We start from the raw sequence: 22,253 nt of genomic DNA, 5'->3' as shown, positions 1-22,253 counted from the left end.
AGATTTATTTTATACTGACAGCCTGAAACAGAGAACGACAATACAAGTTAATGTAGCCATATACAGTAGGCTATATAGTCTAAAAAAAGGGCAAACTATGAAACGAACTAATAATAATATTAACAATACATGATTTTCTCATTTGATTAATAATAACATTAATGACCAACCAAATGTCAAAAGAAAAATGCTTCGTTTTTTTCAAGAGCATTTGTTGCTACTTCCCTTGTAAGATGAACCATTGTTTAGCTGTAGGACCCGTTGTTTGTTTTAATCTGTCGTAAAATCATACTAAACCCAAATTCACTATATCGTCTCAACACAGCGAGCATGGATTACCAATGGTTTTCTAGAAAAACTACGGTAATTCCAATGGTAATCAACAAATCTGCAAATAAACTACTTTTATTATAATATAAGTAATATAATATTGCTAAGCTTATGCCACACACAAAGTAATTGGCTAATCTTTTTTGCGTCTTGCGATTTACTCGGGAGTTTATTAATTGTATAATTCTTTGATAAATAAAAAAGTTACAAAATAAAAGTTTGCAAAATGTCAATGAACGTCAAGGCCTGGGATACTCCATCGGTTTACAATGGTGTTGTTTTTACATTGCCAATTTACCAATATTGCACAGGACGTTTAATTCAATTGTAAATGGGTCACGCGGGGGCCTAGTCGCTTTGCTGCTGCCCCTTGACACTTGTGAGCAAATTTTGGTGAACATAACCATCCTGTAGCAACAACAGGAATCCAACTAGTTCGTATCACAAAACAGAAACATTACTCAAAATATAAGCAAATGCAACATAATAATGCACAGCAAAATCGCCAGTGTTAAAAAAAGTCAAATTAACACTCACAGTGTATATATAATCCACATTATATATACACTGTGAGTGTTAATTCGACTTTTTTTAACACTGGCGATTTTGCTGTGTGACAAAGACTGACTGAACTGAACTTGAACGTGGATATGCCGCTGAAAAACAACCCGATGCACTTCATACAGTATGAAGATTATTCACTTTATTGGTTCATTCATTACTTCAAACAATGTGCGCATGCCCAGTTTGAACTGAATGAAATGTGCTGTGCGCATGCCTGAATGCTGCGGCGGTACTGAGCTCATTTCTCGAAATTGTTTAATTTGATGAGGGTAAGGGCAGCTGGGAATGGGAGCTAATGTGGAATCTGAGGAATTGCTCCATGCGGTAGGGGGCCCCTTTAAGCCTAACAAACTGAGGGAGGTCTAGGCTGAGGTCTAGAGGCTTTGGATAAATAAACTAGGGAGATGACCATGCGCTCTCCAGAAATCTGCCATCACACAAGCCCTGAACATAAACCGCCGCGGCCCGTCCCCGCTCATGTAAAGGTAACCCAGAAGTAAGGAGCACAGATATCATGCAACAGCTGAGAGGCTCTGCAGGCGAAGACGTGTTTATTTTCCCCAAAAGCCTCAGGGCTGAATTTATTTATCTTACGAGGGCATCGGCACGGTGAACAGATTGCTTTGAAACTACCAGCCTGCTAGTGGGTTCTGGTCGAAGTTGACGTAAGCATAAGCGGGACTAGTATTCTATAAACACAAATAAGTTTGCCTTGCGATACTAATAGGTTTACCTACAATGTTCACCAGCACTTTGTGGACAATTGACTAACAATAGTTTTTTTAAGCAAACTTTGACAGTCTGAATATTTTTGATCGCTTAAAAATTATAAATAGACTGTTTAAATCTAAAATAGTATCTTATCCCACTAACAACAACCCTCACAAAAAGAAGTTTAATCAAGTGTGCTATTAGTATACTTGTTTTAGTCTACCTTTTTATATACTTCTCAGAAGTTCATAAAGTTATATAACTAAAGTTATACTTAGGTATATACAGACCGAAAGTCTATTTGGCCTTTACTCAATCTATATTTAAGATATACTTAAAATACAGTTGAAGGTATTTTAAGTATAAAATTAATACCGAAATAGGAACATAGAAGTACATAAAGTGCACAAATAACAGACCTTTATAAAAAATAAACCGTAAGTATGATGTTAAGTTCACCTAAATAAAACTTACAGGTCTGCTTAACTACTATGCATAAAAACCACTAACAAAGTAGTTTAGTGCAAGTATACTTCAAAGTGTACTTCCATAAACTAAAAACTAGTAAACTATCAGTACCTATAAGTTCAACTGTAGTGCAGCTGCAGTGCAAATGAATAACAGTTGTAAACTAGTCGTACACACAAGGTTTATTACTGTTACACTTAAAAGTATACTGCTAGTACACTAATATTAGTATACTTACTACATGATGTATCGACCACTTCGGATGACATAAACAATGCTGGTCCGCAGAACTTTTTATTTCACATTTCACATATCACATTTATTGTTTACGGATGATTATTACTGTTACAACTATTTTGGCAGGAAATCATGGCTCTCACGGTGAGTGTTTGTCAATAGATGAATCATGGACACACATACCCGATTCATAGCCATACAACTTCACATGAATCTTCTTTTCCTCAATCACGTACCTAAATATTCAGGGATAAAAATGTTTTTGAAAAACACATTTTGGTAGTCGACCAATATCATCAAACATCACACATCAAAACTCCCAATGTACAATCCCATACTAAACACAACACATTTTCCCGCATTTTCTTCTATAAGCAAGTCAACACGAATACGTCACATCAAAAAAATAGCACTAGCCACGATGCATTTTTCACACAGCTCCAAATACTAGAAACTTGCACCACTGTGTTCGGGAAATATCCTTAAGAAAGCAAGTCAAAATTTGTATTCAAATTGGCAGTGGCCGAGTGTTTTGATGTGGATAAAGGCATGGGGAGACACTAGCCTCCAGCGAACATTCAGCACTTGTTTGGCGAATGTTTACAAAGCTTAAAATATTCTTAGCCCCCAAAGTGCATTGTGACACACTGATGTGTACATGTTAGCATTGTGAGGGTCCGTCAGTCACAAAGGAAAAATCCCGCCACCCACAGCCACAGATAAGATTAATTATGATAATGTATTTCTTTGCCCTTTGTTATCGTAATGAATAGCTCGCTTAAAAAACTTTTTCACCCGCCTTTGTTTGTGGCCCTTTAACAGAGGTATTGTTGGGACAGCACTAGCAGGTGGTAAAATGAAATCTGACCTTTTTGTTTGCTTATCTCTCTCTCTCCTTATTTCATTCCTTCATAGATGTTTAGGTATATATATATGAAATGACTTGACTTCAAATGTATGCCACAAATCTGATAACTAAAACGTAACCCCTACAAAATCGGAGAATCTGATGAACGTATTTATTACTCGCTTTCTCTCAGAGACATCAGAAACCAAGGGGTGTAACTGCCACGCATGTGTGCGATAAACAAGCTTCAACGCTATTTCGTGAGCGTCCCGGGGTGCCAGCATGTTCATTTCAAAGAGCGAGCGCTCCCGCACATGTCATCGAGGTTATTGGCCTTTACAGGCCACACAGCGTCCATACTGTCTTTGTTCGCCAGTAAGAAAGTACTAATTGTTAAGTGTGTGTGCACTGAAGGTGGGCGTGAGGGTTTGCAGGAGCCTTGTGGGGGATGCGGCGTCTTAAAAGGGGACGAGAAAGAGAGGAAATTTCGTTTGTGCCTCAAGAACACAGAAGACAAATTGAGGAAGTGTTCTGTTAGTGTGTTGGGGTCAGCAGAAAACACGCAGGTTTTCTGCCACTTGGGTGGCCAACAAGCCTCTCATCACCCTCCACCGTGCTTCCGCCTAGCATCTCTCCGCCCCTCCCCGGCAACTACGCGCACCGCCCACCCCCAAACCCCACCCGCATATGCATCCAGTCCCTTAAAGCAAAGGCGTTGACCATGCCTGTCATTTGGTCAACCCGGTCACTGGCTCTCTCAGGCTCGGGAGACCAGCTACGATGTCCCTGCTTAAGACCGGTGGCAGAATCGTGTATTTATATCCGCGTCTCCATGATTTATTGGTAATCTGGCGCACTAACGGTACTTACCGTAACTTGCCCTTGTGCCCATTCACCCACAAGCTTGTTCACATTAGCTCCTTTATTAAGAGTGTAAACATAAGTAGCCTTGTAAGCATCAGAGACGTTTAAGAGTCGGCGTCTGAGGTACTCAAAACAAAACGAATATCTGACTCTTGAAAACCCGAGTTGGAAGCTCCACAGCATCAGCAAGGTGGGCCTGATATACGATCTGTCAGTTGACATCTGATCCCAAGCCCAGGAAAACACAAGCATGTGTCACATTTGGCCCAAAGGGGCGGCGAATGACACTGAACACAGCTCCGCCGAGCTCGGGACCAACAAGAGCCATGGGGACTCCAGCTCTGGGAGGCTTTGTCTAAATATACAAACCTTTGAAAAACAACTGCCGCCACATCTCCTGAGCCAGGTCTGGTGGTCCGAGCGCAGACCCTGCTGCAAGAGGGCGAAGGGCACGACATCTGATTAGTTATCACACTGACAAAATGGAACACACATGGTTCGTATTAGCAGGCATTCAAAGAAATCCGTCAGGGGGTCTCGGGGGCTAGAAATGATTTTATTTCTACTTATCTTTCGCTTCTGTGATACATCGGAACAATCGTACAAACATTACATCTCTCTGGGGAAAAATTCATTTGGGGAAGAAAGAAAAACGTGCAAAAATGATCATTCGGTCGTCTCACCCTCTTGTTATTTCAAACCCGTTTGACTTTCTTTCCTCCTATTTTGCAGAAAGTTGGTAGCCAAACAGCCCTGGCACCCATTCACTTCTATTGTATGGACACAAAACTAATGCATGTGAATGGGTGCCAGTTAACAACATTCTTCAAAATATCTTCTTTTGTGTTCTGCAGAAGAAAGTCATACAAGTTTGGCATGACAAGAGGGTGAGTAAGTGATAGAATTTTCATTTTTGGGTGAACTGTCGCTTTAAAGTCCTGAACCGGAATGAGGAGTAAACGGAGAAAAGGGAGGGCACATGGAACGGCGACAATCTCGTACACTTATCGTTTTATGGATGTAGAGAGAGCAGGAGGAAGAGAGATATCACTGTAAATGATTTCAGCACGCCCGAATAACAAAACCGGGGAAGACTTGAAGACGTGCAATCATTTCATAGGTGACACTAAATGAGTTGGATTTGCCTAAAAACAATAAGTTGGAGGAACTATAAATCACGCTAAGAGTCAGAGCATCTTCCTGAGGCTCTGAATCCATCGTCACCGGGGAACTCGAGGCCTGTAATTTAAGAGACAAGAGCGCTGGAATGCTATAAATCGTTGACGGAAAAATCTTTAGGAAGTTCTCCTTTTAGGCATTTTGTGAAGGCCTGTGAGCACTAGGGGAAGAAAGAGAAACTGTTAGTAGTCGCTATCTGACTGGGTGGTCTGGGTTTCTTTCAGGCTTTTTGTGTACAAATAAACTTATCCCCATTGTGGTTATCTGTTCCTTTCAGCACCAGAGCATGAAGCCCCAGTGCTGGTGGTCACGCAGATGGCTGATGGGATATCCACTGGACAAACAGCACAACCACACAGACGCTCACCTCACAGAGGAACACACGCATCCAAACAACATGCAAACAACTCGGTTACACTGCGCTGAACATCAGTCACACTACGGTGACACAATATTTGTCAAATGGCTCTTTTAGGTCCCACCGTAGCCAAAGGGCTTTGATCACATCACTTCCAAACAGCACTTTATACATTATAATCATTGCTTTATAAATGGGAGTAAGTAGGGCAGTATCACATTAAACTGATAGTATCATGGTTATAAAATCGTTTGGTGATATATACACACAAACATACAGTGCTTAAGCACAGCAGAAGCTTTATCAGTTTTTTTTTTTAAAGAAAAGTTTTTCAGTGTGTACTGCCGGTTGTACACTAAAGCAAAGGATACTAAACAGATATCTTGAAAACAGCTTTTTTATTTTGCTGAGACATCTAACGGGCCTTATACATTTTGAACACAACTGTGCATACATATGGTAGTTTGGTTATTATATTTAAATACCACGGTACCAAAACATACCATAAGCTACTTCAAACAAGCTTCATGTTTTATTCGTGGTATCGTTATTAAGGATATGATTGCATTTTATTAACTACTAATTGTATATTATCATGAATTACTAATTTTATAACTATATCAATATTTGATATAAAAAGAAAAAATCGAAGTGGTTTTAGTCAAAACAGTCTATTTGTAATATATTCATTATTTCTATTTTCACTGAACCTAAGCCAGTCACTTTCTTTTATTGTCCATGGCAATCCAGTTTGCCAGGTCTCGGTATAGACTTCACAGGATAGTTCACCCAATAATAAAATAAAATCATTGTTTCTTGATCCCTAGTTTTGTTCAAAACCTACATGGTGGAATACAGAAGAACGTGTCCATACAATGGAAGTCAATGTTGTTTGGTTACCAACGTCCTTCAAAATATCTTCTTTTGTGTTCTGCATGAGAAAGAAAGTCATAGAGGTTTGACGTGACATGAGGGTTTGAGAATGTTCATTTCTAAGTGAACTATCCCTTTAATGTTTTCGAGTTCACCTAGGATGTTATCTAACGCTTTTTGCCTCAGACTCTGCACATGGTGTCCCACCCTGCATCTGACATCGCCTAATTCCATACTACACTGCAAAAAACACCTAGTAATACTACCTTACTTAAAAACTGTGTGCAAAAACTTGACACAAAGTAAACTAAGTAAATACTTAAAAAAGTTTTGTTAAGTTTTTTTTTTCATAAAGTTTTTTGAAGTAAAATTTTCTAAAAAAATTTGTGTTAATTAGAATTTTTTTTCACATTTTTGAAAAAGTAAAATTTACAACAAAAAAAACCTGTGTGCAAAACTTGCGTAAATTAACACAAAAAAGTAAATCCTATAGTTGTTTTTTTATGGAGTATGTAGCAAAAATCCTGAATGTCCGAAATCTCAGTATGCAAAAAAACCCAGTAGGCGAGAGATACACAGATGGTCAAGGTTTCCGTCGAGATTTTTGACACTATTCTATCCTATGATGCTACAGAGCTGACCAGCCGCCAAATTCAGAAAGTGAATAAATTGAAAGTAGTGGCAAACTGTACAGCGAGTGGCTTTTTAAGTGCAAGTTAACCTATAAATAAATCCACCTAAATGCAAGTACTGATAATGAGTGCATTATTTTCACGACCGTTCATAAGTCAAAGTGCATATGAAAACATGTTGGACGTACTATGTCTGGAATGTATTCATACTGCACCCACGCACATTACATAGAATGTACTGTTAAAAAAGTAGAGAAGTAGCTACTTCAACTGAGTCAGTACGCACTGGGGATGCTTAACGACTAATCGTTTGCAAAATAAAAGTGCTTGTTTACGTAATATATGTTGTTGTACTGTGTATAATTATTATGTAAATATAAATACACACCCATACATGTATAATTTTAAGAAAAGAATATGTATATGTATATATAATACACATGTAAATGTTTTATATATACATAACTTATTATACACAGTACACCAACATACAGCATATTACGTAAACAAAAACTTTTATTCAAGGTTCAATGAGGTCTAACATTTGGTGGCTTAAATCCCATCCTTTATACACGGCCTACTCTTGATTAACCATTTTTCATAAAGCGGACCAAAAATGATCAGACTGAATGCACTAAAAAGGAGAAGGCGACATTTTGATAAATAAATCCACTTTTATTTGCATATAAAAAATGGATCTGCACACGGAAGGAGGTTGGTCTGCACTTCATCGGTCCTGTGATCCATCTCCACCAGGGTTCTAGATCTCCATGAGCTGGTCTGCTCCAACAATGACATCATTGGTTCTTTCAGCTGTAGAGAAAAGAGAAGACGACACTCAGAACGAGTTGCGAGGCATCTGTCGGGCCTCCACGGAGATGAATCGCATGCTCTGTTAAGATTCGAAGTCACTTCAGTATAGATGCGATTGTTGGAATCACAGCTAGGAAAACAAGTCTAAACACTTTTTTTCGGTTTATCTGGAGTGTATACCTTTGTGGGCCATTCCATCACATACTGACAAGCAAACAGTTTACAAACGTGTCAGGCATATACACATACACACTCGCTTAGGAAGAATGATATCCTCTTGCAGAATTGCGGCTATTCCAAACTAAACGTTTGAGAGCAAGATTAATGATCCCTATTAAGACATATTTTAGTGTGAAGGAATCTGCACAAAAGCCTGTTTTTGTGTTCAGAGTTTGGGGAAAGACAAATAGGGCGTGCTATGCCAGAGAGTGAGACACAGAAAGAGAAAGAGGAACAAGGGCGTCTAAACCGTCTGAGGAAAGGTACATGTCAACAACCTCCACAGCACCTGCAAATCTATTGCACCTTACAACACGGTGCCGAGCGACAGGCCGGGTGGTCTTGGAAGTACGAGCCCATCTCCAGGGCCTGCGATGCTTTTAGCAGTCATAACCTACCAGACTGGTTCCTCTAAGCACAAGGATGCTGGGAACACAGGACCTTATAGAGAAAGTGTTCAGCTAGAGTTTATGAGATGTCTATCACTCCTTTGTGGAGAACGTACGCGAGCAGCCAGTAGTGGTAAACAGCCCGGGAATAGACAAGAGTGCAAGTAAATGAGAGAAAGACTGACAGAAGAGAAAGAGAGCGAGTGTGTGTGAAGTTGACTATACAAGACCACCATGGTGGAACAGCTATAAAGTCTACTTCGAGGTTTGTCTAATCACTCAACAGCCAGTTAAAATGATGACCAGTGTAAAACAGTCTAAAGTGAGGGTGACGTACTGTAAACAACAAGTCAATACATAAATCTAATCTAGGCACGCGCAGATATACAAATTTTGACATGAGATCATTTTTTTGTATGTTGTAGATAATAAGCAATTTGATGGCATGTGGAGTGAGCATTGGGGAAAAACGCATTTTGCATAATATAAACCTTTGTTTACAGCTGCAAACTGTAACTTTCGCCTCTCTATCGCCATCTCTGTTTGAAACACAGTACGCAGGATACTTTATATCACAAATGTGAATATTGCTGCTGTTCTTCCGAAACCTCGCATTTCCAAATTCGCTGTTTTCCAGGAAATGTACTTTTTAAATGATTGAATGCTGTGCTTCCAAAGTTGACAAGCACTTTTTAATACTTTTCATTGGTTAGATATTTGCAAAACCCAAATTTCAAACATAAAGGGCGAGTAATAATAATGATTTATGACCAAAAAACACGAAATATGGAGATACAAGGTTTCAGAAGGACCGCCGCAATACCAAATTTTAAATAACAATGATTTGAATACTTCAAAAGTTATGTATAGTCAAAGTTTTAGGTCGACGCAGATAGCGGAGACTGGCGAGGCTTGCCTTCTTGTCCCAGAAAGATTGTGAAACATGTATGTTGGTTATATAGTTTTCAGTTTTTATATATTTTACATCATATACTTTAATATCTTTTAAGTGAATTTTACACGCCAAGCATTATCGTATTGCATTGTTTAGCAAGTCATCACGACAGTTATCAGAAAATAAATCGTGAGAAATAGGTGCCGTTTAGTCATGTGGTTTTAATGTTCACTTTTTCGTAAAAGAAGAAAAAAAACACCTTAAGCGAAGTTTTTTCACTAAGTTTGGCGTTTCCACCACTCGTTTCCGATGCGTTTTCATAAAAACAGAGCGATGGAAACATGGCTACTGATTTTTTGAACTCTGACTTTTATGTACTTGCTCAACAACTGATTCTGATTTTTAACCAAAATAATACTTATTGCAGCTTTAAAATATAACTAAGGAGAGAATACTGAAATTACAATCTATGAATCAACGAAAAAGATAACACTGCCTTAACATAAGATAACAAGTCTCTAACATCAATTTGATCTACTAATCACTTTATTATCATTTAAACACCCCCTGCATTGGTTTTAGGTAGACATAACTTTTGTCAGCTATATTTCCCCTTAACATTTTCAGCAATTTTCTAACTTGGCCTCCTCTTTCTTTCAGCAGGGTAAACATCAAAAACAAACCAACACTGTAGATTAACAAACAGATTTCTTTCATTTTAGTCAGCGTTTAATTTTTGCACCCGTGCACAAAAGCACGAGTGTCATCACTACGGCTACTGCAAGAAATTGATTGCAGTTATTATAACCAATGCTTTTTAAATAATAGGCTACATGAACCTCTGTTCTGGGTTTTTCTGGGATAACTTTGAATCGTGGTTTCTCGCTGCGCTTTAAGCAGTAAAGCCTGAGGGTGGGTGTGTCTGCGTGTGTGCGCTGGGGGAAGTACAGGGGGTCTAGCTTGTAATTTGGGATTTCTGGGAGCACTTCAATAAGCCTGAGCATTTTTAGAGGTTATGGCCAAATAATCGAGTCCAGCTCACGAGTGATGATGGAGAGGTGGGGGGTGGAGATGTCGGAGGGGGTGTTCGGTCGCGGCAGCAACACCCTGTTGTTCAGTCAATTAGACTGGGCAGCCTCTGGACATCTTAGGGCCGCCTTAAGGCACTGTCATTGATGGAGAGGTTAGAGACCAGGCGCGGACCACCCGGAATACAAGAGGCTGAAGCCACACACACACACACACGCACGCACGCACAAACAGACGCACACAAACCTAGCAGCGATCTGAGACTGCGAGGATTAAGAATATTAAAAAATAAAGCTCAATTGTACACACAAGCTTAGGTTTTAATACGCTATTAAAACAGATTAAAACGCACATACACACACAAGATCACACAAACGAAAAGGCAGACATGGGCGTGAGGGTGCGCACATAAACACAGACACAAAAGGCGGATTTAATACGCATACAGCGGAACTACAGAAGTTTAGAGTGTGTGTGTTTTCTGTGCGTGTAGTGTAACAATGCACCGGGCCGAGGTGTTCTCACCCTCCGGCTCCACACGCTGACCGCTCCCCACCAGACAGTACTTGATGTCGGCTCCGCGTCCAATCACAGCGCTGTTGCAGATCACGCTACCTTGAATGTTGCACCTGGTGGTGGAGAAGGTTTTGGATGAGTATGGTATCGGCTTCCATAAAACAGATTTCATAATAACAGTGCACTAATGATGCTGTACTAGAATCATATACTGTATGTGTATATAAAGAGTGCTTCACGAAGAAAACACAAATAATTTAGGAATCTGTCAAAAACTTTAAAAAGTAAAAATGTTATTGTTATTTATTAGGTAAATAACAAACGGAAACAATTAAATACTTCATTTACCGTCTTTATACCCTAATCTGAGCAGGCACAGAAGTTAAAACTTATTTTTCTATTAGGGTCATTCTCGCATAACCGCTGAAACATCATGGCAGTAAACACTTGAATGATAAAACACACAGTATGATAACACAAAAAATGATCATAATAAAGATAATTGTGTTCTCTACCTTGCAAAAAAAAAATTTGACATAGGAATTAATTATGTATTTTATTGCTTTTTCTGCTGAAATTCTCATAGCTATAACGCGTCCCGATTTGTCTGAGTGCATTACATATTGTAATTTAAACAAAGTAAAATTAAATATTCTATAAAAAACAATTGGATGTTCTACTAGACTTTTTTGTCTAAAAATGACAAAAAAATGATTGACAAAAATAATTTCTCTTTTTTTTTCTGCGGCTGTCTTGTAGCATAATGCTGTGTTCACACCAAGAGCGAATTGAACTATTTGCGCGAGTAAATTACATACAAAGTCAATGCAAAGATGTGAACAGACGCAAACTCGTGCAGGGCAACGGCATTAACGTGAATCGGGCTGCGCAATTGCTGCGAACGCGTAATGTTTGCCTCAATGACGTCTTCCACGCAAGTTGAAAAATGTAAAAATGTAAACTCTTGTGAGAAATTTTCGTCCGGACACGTTAAGACACTACACGTCGCGTGATGTTTTTCACTTCACTTGCGCGAATAAAACAAACCAATACCGCAAGTAATATAGAGAGCGGAATGCGTTTCGGGGGCCTGACAAAGCAAGCTTTTAAAAATGTCTTTTCAAAAGGCACGTTTTTGAAAACAGATCTGTGTGAACCGTTTTGACAACCCTGTCATTTGTACGTGAAACTTTTCAAAAATGCAAAAGTTATAAATTCCGTTTTTAGTACATTGTTTTGTTAACACCCTAAAGCTACAATTTGTAACTTTTGCCACGTTATCGACACCTCGGTTTGAAACTAAATTGCAGGTTACTTTACATAATATGCGGGTTTAAGTCAAATGACATTCATAAAGCAAATGACAATAACTATTTTTGCTTATTTATATTTATGAAAAAAGTTACAGATTGCAGCTTTAATAAAAAATAAAGTCGACTGGTGAGAATAAATAATGTTTTTAGAGTCTTTTTACAATGTAAATGTATGTCTGTTTAGATAACCAGATAGAAAAGAAACATTTAAATAATACAGGAAATGAATGACAAAAGAACCGCTGACAGTGCTTATATGCAACATGGCTCCTCTTGGACAAAAAACAAAACAGTTTATGTCTATAAGCGTAATAAAGAGCTGATATTTGTATATCTGAGCTGTGGACAGCACAGCTTTGAACCGTGTGCACTTTGACACACACCGGCAAACACACACACACTTTTCCCCACACACACACACATCTCTGTGCTCCTGTCTGTTTACACCATACAAAGAATAATATTTTCCTGGGATCGCTTTGGCACCATAAAACTTTATTTGCCCAGTTTTATGTTTACTCGCATTGCCTTGGCCCACTCTTAGCTTTGTCTGCACTCTCTTGCGGTGAAACATATTTGCCATGAGCATTCGGCTTTCATGTCTTTTTTACTAATTACACAGCTGAGGGTCTCGTCCTTCCCTCACCCAACCCTCCTACAGTCCCCAACCCCTACTCCCCCCTGCACTAGTCCACCTCCCACACCAATCAGAAACCTGATATCTCAGCTTGTTTCAACTGGCTTATTTTATTTTCATTAGCATATATATTAAAAACAACACCAACATCTGACGTAAGGCAAGAACGCTGGCCCGCTGTTTTTAAAGTACGCTCTGCGGTTTATTGTCCGGATGTCAAAGGACCTACATTAAGTGCTGTTTCACACTTTCCCCGACTGCACCTTGAATCCAGTGAACCAAAACGTATAACCGCAATTTCTTGTCAAACAGCCTTCCAAGATGTTCAGCTCAAAGAAGAGAGACAGGGAGTCTTGTCTTTAAGATCAAGGAGCGGCAGACAGCAAGGCCGTGTAATGGCTGATGGAGGCAGGTTTCTATTGGCAGCTACACAGGGCACTCTATTCAGGTGCACGGGTGTGTACAAGAGCGAGCGAGAGAGAGCAAGTGGGTGAGACATAGGGGGTATATGGGAGATTACAAGGATTGGACTTTTAAACAGAGAGACCACCAAAGATGCAGGGCTGAAATACCACTAATTACTGACACTATGCTCCTCCTGGCTGTGACCCCCCCTTTGCCCTCCACCCCCACAAGCCACCATCATGCCCCCCACACCGAACCATCCAAGCTTTGTAAACAACCACTCTTACATGCAAACAAAGGGACAAAAAATGCAAGTGGCGCTTCAAAACGCCAGGGATTTCCTAATCCCTTCTTACATTTTTCTGTTTTGAAAGAGTTGCCGTTCCTTTCTTTCCGTCCTTTCTACACTCTTTTCCCCGCTCTGCTTTTTATGCATGGCCTAATTTGTACATGCTGGCTCTGAGCTTGTTTGCTTCAAGGAAAAACTGGTTTAAACCAAAGCTCTTCCCTCCGATCAACATATACTGTAACAGGGAACTTCTCCTACCGCCCACAGATGATTTCGGCAATTCATGTTATCCTCTATGTTTTCAATGGCAAACAAGATTGTCATTCACCTAAATCAGCTTAAATCTAAACAATTCTGGGAAAAACGTGAGGAAAAACGGCTCATTCAGTAGTTTTTAATCTGACATCCATGTAAAACTCTTGAATAAGAAGTTTAGCAATAGGTGACATGCTCCTATTAACACACATAAGTAATCATTACATATACATTCATCACTTTTCTGTTAATTTGTTGTACCGGGGGTCTGTTCCGGGTCAGCGAACACCTTTAGCGGTTTGACAACGCATGTTTCTGTTTTTTCAACACAACAAAAAGCAAGCACCCCCCGACACCGCCCGCAGGCAGAAGCTGGTCAGGCTCTGGAATTATCCACTGCGCTGTCTGAACATTACGTGTACTTTACAGCCTGCTTTTAACCTTACAGACAAAATCTGATCTTTTGTCTCGAACATGCTAAACGTCTGATCCAGACCACTAAATACCCTGGAGACCTGTCTATCATCCTGGACTGTGGATGTTAGAGGAACACAAGAGGGTGTAGAAGTGCCAAAACTTTTTGGTGTTTTGATGATAAATCCAATGTCTAAAGACATTGCCAAATGACTTAATTATAATGAAGCTGATGGTAGTAGATATCTGATGGCTATTTAATGGGTTATCCTGGCTGGGTTATGTTTTTGGGCAAGGAATTGCGCATAATATTTAATGTTATTTTACAGTAAGTGATTTTACCAAATGTTGCAGTCGTTAACAAAAAGTAGCACACTGTTAAAGGAGTCTCGTGAGCTTCACAATACGATTACCTCATGCGGGAGGTCAGAGGTCACGTCAGATCTCAACCCTCAACCTGGGAGGCAATGTTAGGTGCATAGCTTAAAGTCCCAGTCAGTGTTGGGTGTAACTAGTTACTAAGTAATTAGTTACTGTAATTTAATTACTTTCCATTGAAAAAGTAAAGTAAGGGATTACTCTAATTTTTTTCTGTAATTTAATTAGTTACTTCTGATGTAATTAAACTAAATACTTTGTGTAACGTGTGTGTGCGCAGAAGAGGAATTTACATCAACATTCAAAGTCTAACTTTAAAATCTGTGCTTTAATGTATAATTCTAACATTTGTTATTAATAATAATACTTTATGTAGTTTTATATTATTTATTTGAATGAATTAAAAGAGCCGTTTCATGTCTATCCTTGAATCACTTAACTAATCAAGGTTGATGTAGGATATAGAAAGTAATTAGTAATAAGTAACTAAATACTTTTTGAAGAGAGTAACTTGTACAGTAATCTAATTACATTATCGAATGTGTAATTAGTAACTAGTAATTAATTACTTTTTCAGAGTAACTTACCCAACACTGGTCCCAGTGAAATAAAAAATTACAATGCCTATTTTTTCATAAAATATTGCAGGGTTTATTGTAAATAGTTTATCAATGTGGGTCATTCTCTTTTTAAAATTCATGTACCCTCATAATCTTCAGTTAAGATCTGAAAATGCGTTTCCTTCCTGTAGTGACTATCCATCTTATATGTAAGTTAGATGGCTTGGGCGGAGAATCCGTTAACTCCTGCCCTTCAACTGTCAGTCTGCTGCCAGTTCTATTGCAAAATGCAACGGCTGCTTTTATACATCCAATCAAATTGCAGAGCAAGACGAGAGCCACGCCCCCTATTTTTCTTATTCGAAATTCCATTTCACTCGGAAATGCGTCAAAATACAGAAGTAAAAACGATCGCAACTTCTGGTTCACAGGGACTTCAAAAGGTTTCAAATCTGAAATGTATTAACACACACTGGGTTAAAAATAATCAAATTAAATTAAACAAAATTAAATCAAATTAATTAAAAGTTCAGTTGGAGAAAGAAGGTCATATTATGAGATCACTATTATTAGAGTATTGATCTTCTATTGGTACAGATTTGCATGTCAGGTTTTACCAAACTTGAATTTCAGTACACATCAAAATGTGAAATTTCTTCACAAGCTTGCACTTCCTCCCTCCGCAGTATTCGCATTTGTATGAACACAAGTCACTGCAACGGAAATTGTAGTGTGACCGCAGCTTAACAATCACTGTTTTCCTGTCACGTTGTATTGCACACGCAATATAAATTATGAATACGTTTATCAAGCTACAATTTTCTCAATACTGTTACGGTAATGAGCAGCATGGGCTTTAGTGAGATCTCTTACCCCTCTTCAATAGTCACTCCATTCATGATGATGGAGTTTATTATCTTGACCTTCTCCTTGATCATAGTCGATGCACCAATGGTTGAACGCTTGACTGATGTTTTGTCTGATATCTGACAGTTCGGCCCAATAATGCTGTCGCTTCCAACCTTGATGAAAGAGACAAGAACAAATAACATTTAGTTTCATAGCACCCTGAATCATTAATTGAAAACATGGTATAATTTGAAAACTACACAAGCAGTAATTTTTTGGTTAGGGCTAGATTTTGGTAGGTCCATTTTTGTTTTAATGGCATTCACAAATTTGTGCAAAACATGATGATCCCTATTATCCCAGCGTGATTTGGGAATGTTTTAAAAAAAGCAGCTTGTTTGCTTACATAGAAGCAAAGAACTTCATACAAAAGAGTTAAAGTGGTAAATGTAAAACATACGCTTATTTGAAACTTAAATTATTTTTTTCTTTATTTTACGTCATATTGTGTCTTTATACTTTTTAAATACGGTATATATAGAAATCTAATTATATCCAGAATTACATTCGATTTTGAATCCCAGACTTACACCCTTTATGTGGACCCCAAATATACTTTTTAAGCATACACACATATATTATGTCATATCAGTGATCTGTCTAATGGACCCACCAGAGAGCGTTCGGAGACCATCGCAGTCGGGTGAATGGGAGGCTCCTCAAACAGCTTTGGGACCTGAAGGAAAACCATTTCAAAATTCAGTGCACTCCTTGGCAATAAACCAGCGTCTCAAATATGACTCATTTCAAATCTGTGCAGTTTTAAACCACAGTCGTTGGTACGGCTGCTTGCTCTCACCACACGATTGGCCTCTATGTAAGCCGCCAGGGTGTTCACGCGATAACACATGCCCTCCTCCATGATGTGAACATAGCAGCGTAGCTTTCCTCCGTGGTAGGCATCGCTCATGTCTCCACGATGATCGTTCCAGCACGACCTCTCCTGAGCAAGCTGAAGCAGGGCGTCATCTTTGCCAATGCTGAGGAGCTCTGCAAACACAAGTTTATGAAAGATAAACGCATGTAATATTCGCTTAAAAAAGATAACAACAGAGAATTGTGCTGTCGGAGCCTGTGACACATAGCACAACAGTGCTTCGGGTGACCCAAGTTCGAGTCCCAGCTCATGGTCCTTTCCCGGTCTTGCTGCCCTATCTTTTCTCTATTTGATTCCTGCCTCTCTCTTCTGTTCTCTCAATAATAAAGGTGGAAAAAATCCCCAAAATAGCGCTATTGGGCTAATGTGATGTCATTTAAATATTCAGAGAAGAAACTTACCCAAACCTGCATGAACATCCTCTTTTTTTTGACTCTTCTCTAAATCCTCTGTGGTGTTTGGAGAATTGAAGGTCTTCGAGAACTGTTTACGCACCAGAAAAGGCACCAATTCACCCCGAATAGAAGTGACAGACCTGAAAAAAAGCATATTCAAAAAAACTACACTGAGAATCAAATGCAATTGTATTCGAATACAGGACGTAAATATAAAAATGTATTCAATTACATGCAGATTAATACACATTCTCCAAAATGACTTAAAAATGAGGAAACATCACAAGAAAACGAATGGCAAATATTTGCATCTCTCAATATTTGCCCCCAATTTTTTTTAATAAAAAGAAAATAAAAAAAAATAAATGAACAAATAATTAAATTAAAATATAAAAAAGACATTACTGAGGTAGGCAAAGGCACTAAACAAAACTGTGTTTTCTGGGAATCAAACCCTTGATCCTGATGTGCTGATCCTACAATCTGCCGGCTCTGCCTCCATGGAACATTAAAAATATTTTTAGGAACAGACAGGAACATTCCTAGTAACCGGAAACGTTATTTTCACATCATTGAAAATACGCCCATCACTGATTTACAGCAATAGGACTTGAAAAGAAAACGTACACAGGAGTAAAACGTTTCTGAAAATACTTCAATTGAAAACACAGACTCGAATTAAGTTGAATTGTAAAAAGTGGGCAGATTTTTGACGTACAGATCCTGTTAGTCATTTACTACAAATACGACCACACAGAGCACACGGACAGTCAAGCATTACACATGCACAGACAACACCGCATGTGTATGTGATTCATCCAACACAAACAGTCCTACACACAACATAAAGACTAAAATCACAGCAAAAGAGAGAACTTCTTCATTTAAATGTTAAATCTACAGTCTTCAAAGAGTTAAAAGGGTTGAATCATGTTTGAAAACATCGTGTAAGCTCGAGGAGCAATTCAGAATCTACACCACATCCTTAAACCTCAAATCTCTCTCTCCCTCTCTTTATTTTCTTTAAGGCTAGATTAGAATTTCCATCTGAATGCGGAGAGAGAAACAACAGTTACTATGTCCATTTTCTCCTTCAGTACTCCATGGCTCAAGGGCGACAGATAGAGAGAGAGAGAGGAAAAGAATGTGAATGGGAGAGAGAATAAAAGTCAAACTACTTTGATGAGGGAAAGTGGGGAGCAGAAGAGGGGGAGAGGGGGGTCTGCGGGCCAGATTAGATGAAATTATATTTATATCAGGGGAGAGCGAATTAAAATGTCAAAGCGGGGAGAGAAGCCTCTCGCTTTTCTGAAGCCTGTGAGAGGACCTAAGAGAGGCCATGCACGGCACCACTTTACAGCAGGCCGCCCCGCCTCACAATGTCAGTTACAGGAGCACAAAGGGGACTTGAGGGGCAGGGGAGCGGAGGGCTATTGGAGAGGATGAATGGAGGGCTGAGGGTGGAGAGGAGGGGTGGCTGGGCGAATCCACGATTACAGACACGGAGAGACGACCAGATGGAGTGAAAACTGTTTATAAACGATGTTTGGGGTGGGAGATACTGTCTTTAAATCGAGGCTTGGTTGGATGCATTTCAGGCATTTGAAGTCTAAGGAATCTTAAAAAATATTTTTCTCTTGTTTTCTTTATTCACCAGTTAATCATAAAAAAAATAAGACACTAAATCTTTGTTAAATGTATAGTCCACCCCCCCAGTCATTTACTACCCTCATGTCATTTAAAACCTGTACATGACTCTTTGTTCTGTGGAACACAAATGAAGATATTTTGAGAAATATTTCAGTGGTTTTGTGTCCATACAATGGAAGTCAATGGGGGTCAATGCTATTTGGTTACCGACATTCTTCAAAATATCTTCTTTTGTGTTCTCCAAAAGAAAAAAGTCACACAGGTTTGGAATGACACGAGGGTGAGTAAATGACGATGTATTTCGAAGAATTTCCATTTTTGGCCAACCTATCCCACACGATAACGAGATTGTGGAGCATTCAAGGCTTCAGACAAGCATTACGCTTTCGTACAACACGCATCACTTATAACTAGGGCTGTCAACGTTAACGCGTTAACGCATGCGATTAATTTTTTCAAATTAACGCGTGAGAAAATATTTATCGCAATTAACGCAGCATCCGTTTGTTTTGACATCCTTTGTCTAGCGTTACATTATGTAATCACGCTCTTATTCGTGTACAGGCTTTTAAACCACTTAAGCGCGATTTGAAACCGTTGCTTTGAGGCGTTCAATGAAGATAGACCGCTTCTAAACTGTGGGACGCGGCAAAACGCAACGAGAGGTCCAGTCTGGTGTAAACAGTCACGGGCTGAAGGCTGCGTCGGTGAATCTCTGTCAGACAGCGCATCCGTGTTAAGTTCTCTTTCGTGCTTGAATGGAGAAAACCACACAAGTTTATGTCAGAAAGCCCGTTTTGTCTAGCATTTTCTTAAACAAGACTTCAAAGTGTAAAATAAAATCTTAATGAATGCAAAGTGTTGTGAAAATGGGAGTGCGGTGACGGTCAGATCTGCGTACTGAGACAGCTCTTAAAGGGGCCGCGTTCTTAAACGTGCTGCTGTGACTCCTGTCACTAATATTAATCAAAGAACAAAATAAAAGAAGAAATCAATGTGATTTTGTAGCTTTAATGAGAATTCTTCTGCATTTAATTTATAATTTAGCATTAAAGACTGTAAAGTGTCCTTCAATTTCCTACATGAGCTCTCAATTATACTGTTGAATGGCTATAATTAATGTTAAAATAATCAATTTAATAGAGACATCAGTTACAGTACTAATATCAAAATGTTAGCTTTCATAAAATGATGCTGTTAAATAAATATGTTGTTTCTACATCAATTTGAAGATTAAATGTGAAATTATTAAAATGTAAAAGTATATTTTAAAATAAAATTGTTGTGTGCGATTAATCGTGATTAATCACAGAAAAAATGTGTGATTAATCCGATTCATTTTTTTAATCGATTGACAGCACTACTTATAACCTTCACACATCTGATCAAAATAAGAAATATGTCACTACACATGATATCTACACACTAGACAAACATAAAAACACACATTAAAACATTCCTTATATTCCCTGGTGACCATTTAACATTGCAGCAGTAACAAAGTGAGTGTGAAATTTTGGTACCCAACGCACCTGGCAGAAATAGTGATAAATTCTTGTTTCATTGGGAAACTCCAACTTACTTGTTGTTTACTAAGAAATCAACCACAGATCTCTTCAGGCAGTATAGGTGGGCATCCAGCAGGCCTGTTTTGATGAGCATTCTGGGATGTCTGTGAAAGAAAAGAACGTGTGAGAATCCGAAAACACAAGGCGGACAGCGAAGACTGGCATCTCGCAGTGCAAATAAAAAATAATGACAATAAATGTGCGGAAGAAGGCTGCGGCCGCAGATGCAGGGCGAGCGTGGAACACGTCTTTGTGAAAAAAGTCAATACAGCTCAGACAAAAACATTGGAAGGCACCCTGCTACCCTTGTTTCCTCAGATGTTTTATAATTAGAGTATATAACTCGCCTTAACGTTCCATGGAGTCTTTCATTTTCCTGTCTCACTCCCACTCTAATTGGTCTTTTCGTGGCATTTTGAGGTAAGAGAGCTATAATGACCCCCCCAAAATAAGAATAACAAGTAAATCAAGTCAGGTGACATCAAAGAAATGCGGTTGCATCTGTATATAGTCCCGAAACAAAAAATTGGCGGATTAAGGTTGCTGCCACGGCTTGGATGTAGTGAGATGTCAGGAGCTCCACTGGACCCCCCAGACTGTTTTATAGCCTGCCATTGACATGAAAATACTCCTGGAGCCCATCCACAGTGGGGCGAGAGACCCACAAAATGGCCGCCCTGGGGTGATTCACATGGAGAAAGAGTCCAGTCCATCCTGAAGTGTTAGCAAAGCCAAAGCAGACTAGACGGCAATGCGAGTTAAGCTGTCAAATGTACGTGAGGACTTCCAGTCACATCAGGCTGTGTCTGGTTGGATTAGTATCTACTCCAAGTTTACTGGGGTAAAGGTTTCGTGAGTAACTTATAATGGCGAGTCCATCAAGCAATGCCTGTAATGTATAAAACTCACTTTTGCAAACTGCATAAAACTGCTTAAATGGATAGTTCACCCTAATACGAAATTTCTTTCATCATTTACTCGCCCTCGAGTCATTTTAAACGTTGCAGAACACAAAAGAAGACTGGTCACCGAACAACATTGACCCCCATTGACTTCTATTGTATGGACACAAAACCACTAGAGACATTTCTCAAAATATCCTCTCTTGTGTTCACCGAAGAAAGAGTCATATACAGGTTTTAAATGACATGAGGGTGAATAAATGTTGACAGAATTGTAATTTTGGGGTGAACCATCCCTTTAACACTCTCAGTTACTGTTTACAGAGTTCTTTTTAAACATATTACCTACATTATAAGACCGACACATCTTACCCCACTACCCAAACACTCCTGTCTATGCTGACGCACCACCTGGCAAACTACGCTGGCCGCCGCACTGAATACCGTCTCCCTCCCGGTGACATTTACGAAGCGAGAACGTAAGAGAACCATCTCATCCCTCGACTTTAACTGCTTCCCTCCACCCGACACCTCACGCTGAGACCCTGAAACACTGCGCTGTTTACTCTCCAAAATCTCAAAAACAGACTCGCTCCTGTGCGGACGCATTAGAAATAAATTATGACGACACTAAGCCGTTCCATTAACCAGCAGCGACTGAATTCCTGAAAAGCAGGAGTAGTGCGTGCGGATAGTTTCGGCTACATATGGCATCAATGTGCTCGGCGCACACAGACTGCGATCCAGAGGAATGAACAATTGTACGACACGCTGATT

The 22,253-nt window shown here is 39.3% G+C and overlaps 1 protein-coding gene across 1 annotated transcript in view; it reads right to left on the bottom strand.

The window, feature by feature from the left end:
• Positions 1-7,711: 7,711 nt before the first annotated feature.
• eif2b3 (eukaryotic translation initiation factor 2B, subunit 3 gamma) overlaps positions 7,712-22,253 on the bottom strand; it is a 29,161-nt gene continuing 14,619 nt past the window's right edge. The window contains exons 6-12 of the mRNA XM_057334580.1: positions 20,589-20,678; positions 17,363-17,496; positions 16,884-17,074; positions 16,698-16,760; positions 16,049-16,197; positions 10,934-11,037; positions 7,712-7,876 (exon numbers count right to left, since the gene is read on the bottom strand). Of these exons, the coding sequence (XP_057190563.1) occupies positions 7,824-7,876; positions 10,934-11,037; positions 16,049-16,197; positions 16,698-16,760; positions 16,884-17,074; positions 17,363-17,496; positions 20,589-20,678 (784 nt within the window). The 3' untranslated portion in view covers positions 7,712-7,823. The remainder of the gene's footprint in view (positions 7,877-10,933; positions 11,038-16,048; positions 16,198-16,697; positions 16,761-16,883; positions 17,075-17,362; positions 17,497-20,588; positions 20,679-22,253) is intronic.

Source organism: Triplophysa rosa, linkage group LG5 (assembly GCF_024868665.1).
Source record: "Triplophysa rosa linkage group LG5, Trosa_1v2, whole genome shotgun sequence".
Taxonomy (NCBI): Eukaryota; Metazoa; Chordata; class Actinopteri; order Cypriniformes; family Nemacheilidae; genus Triplophysa; species Triplophysa rosa.
Note: the sequence above shows the minus strand (reverse complement) of the source record. Positions and strands in the feature narration are given on the sequence as shown.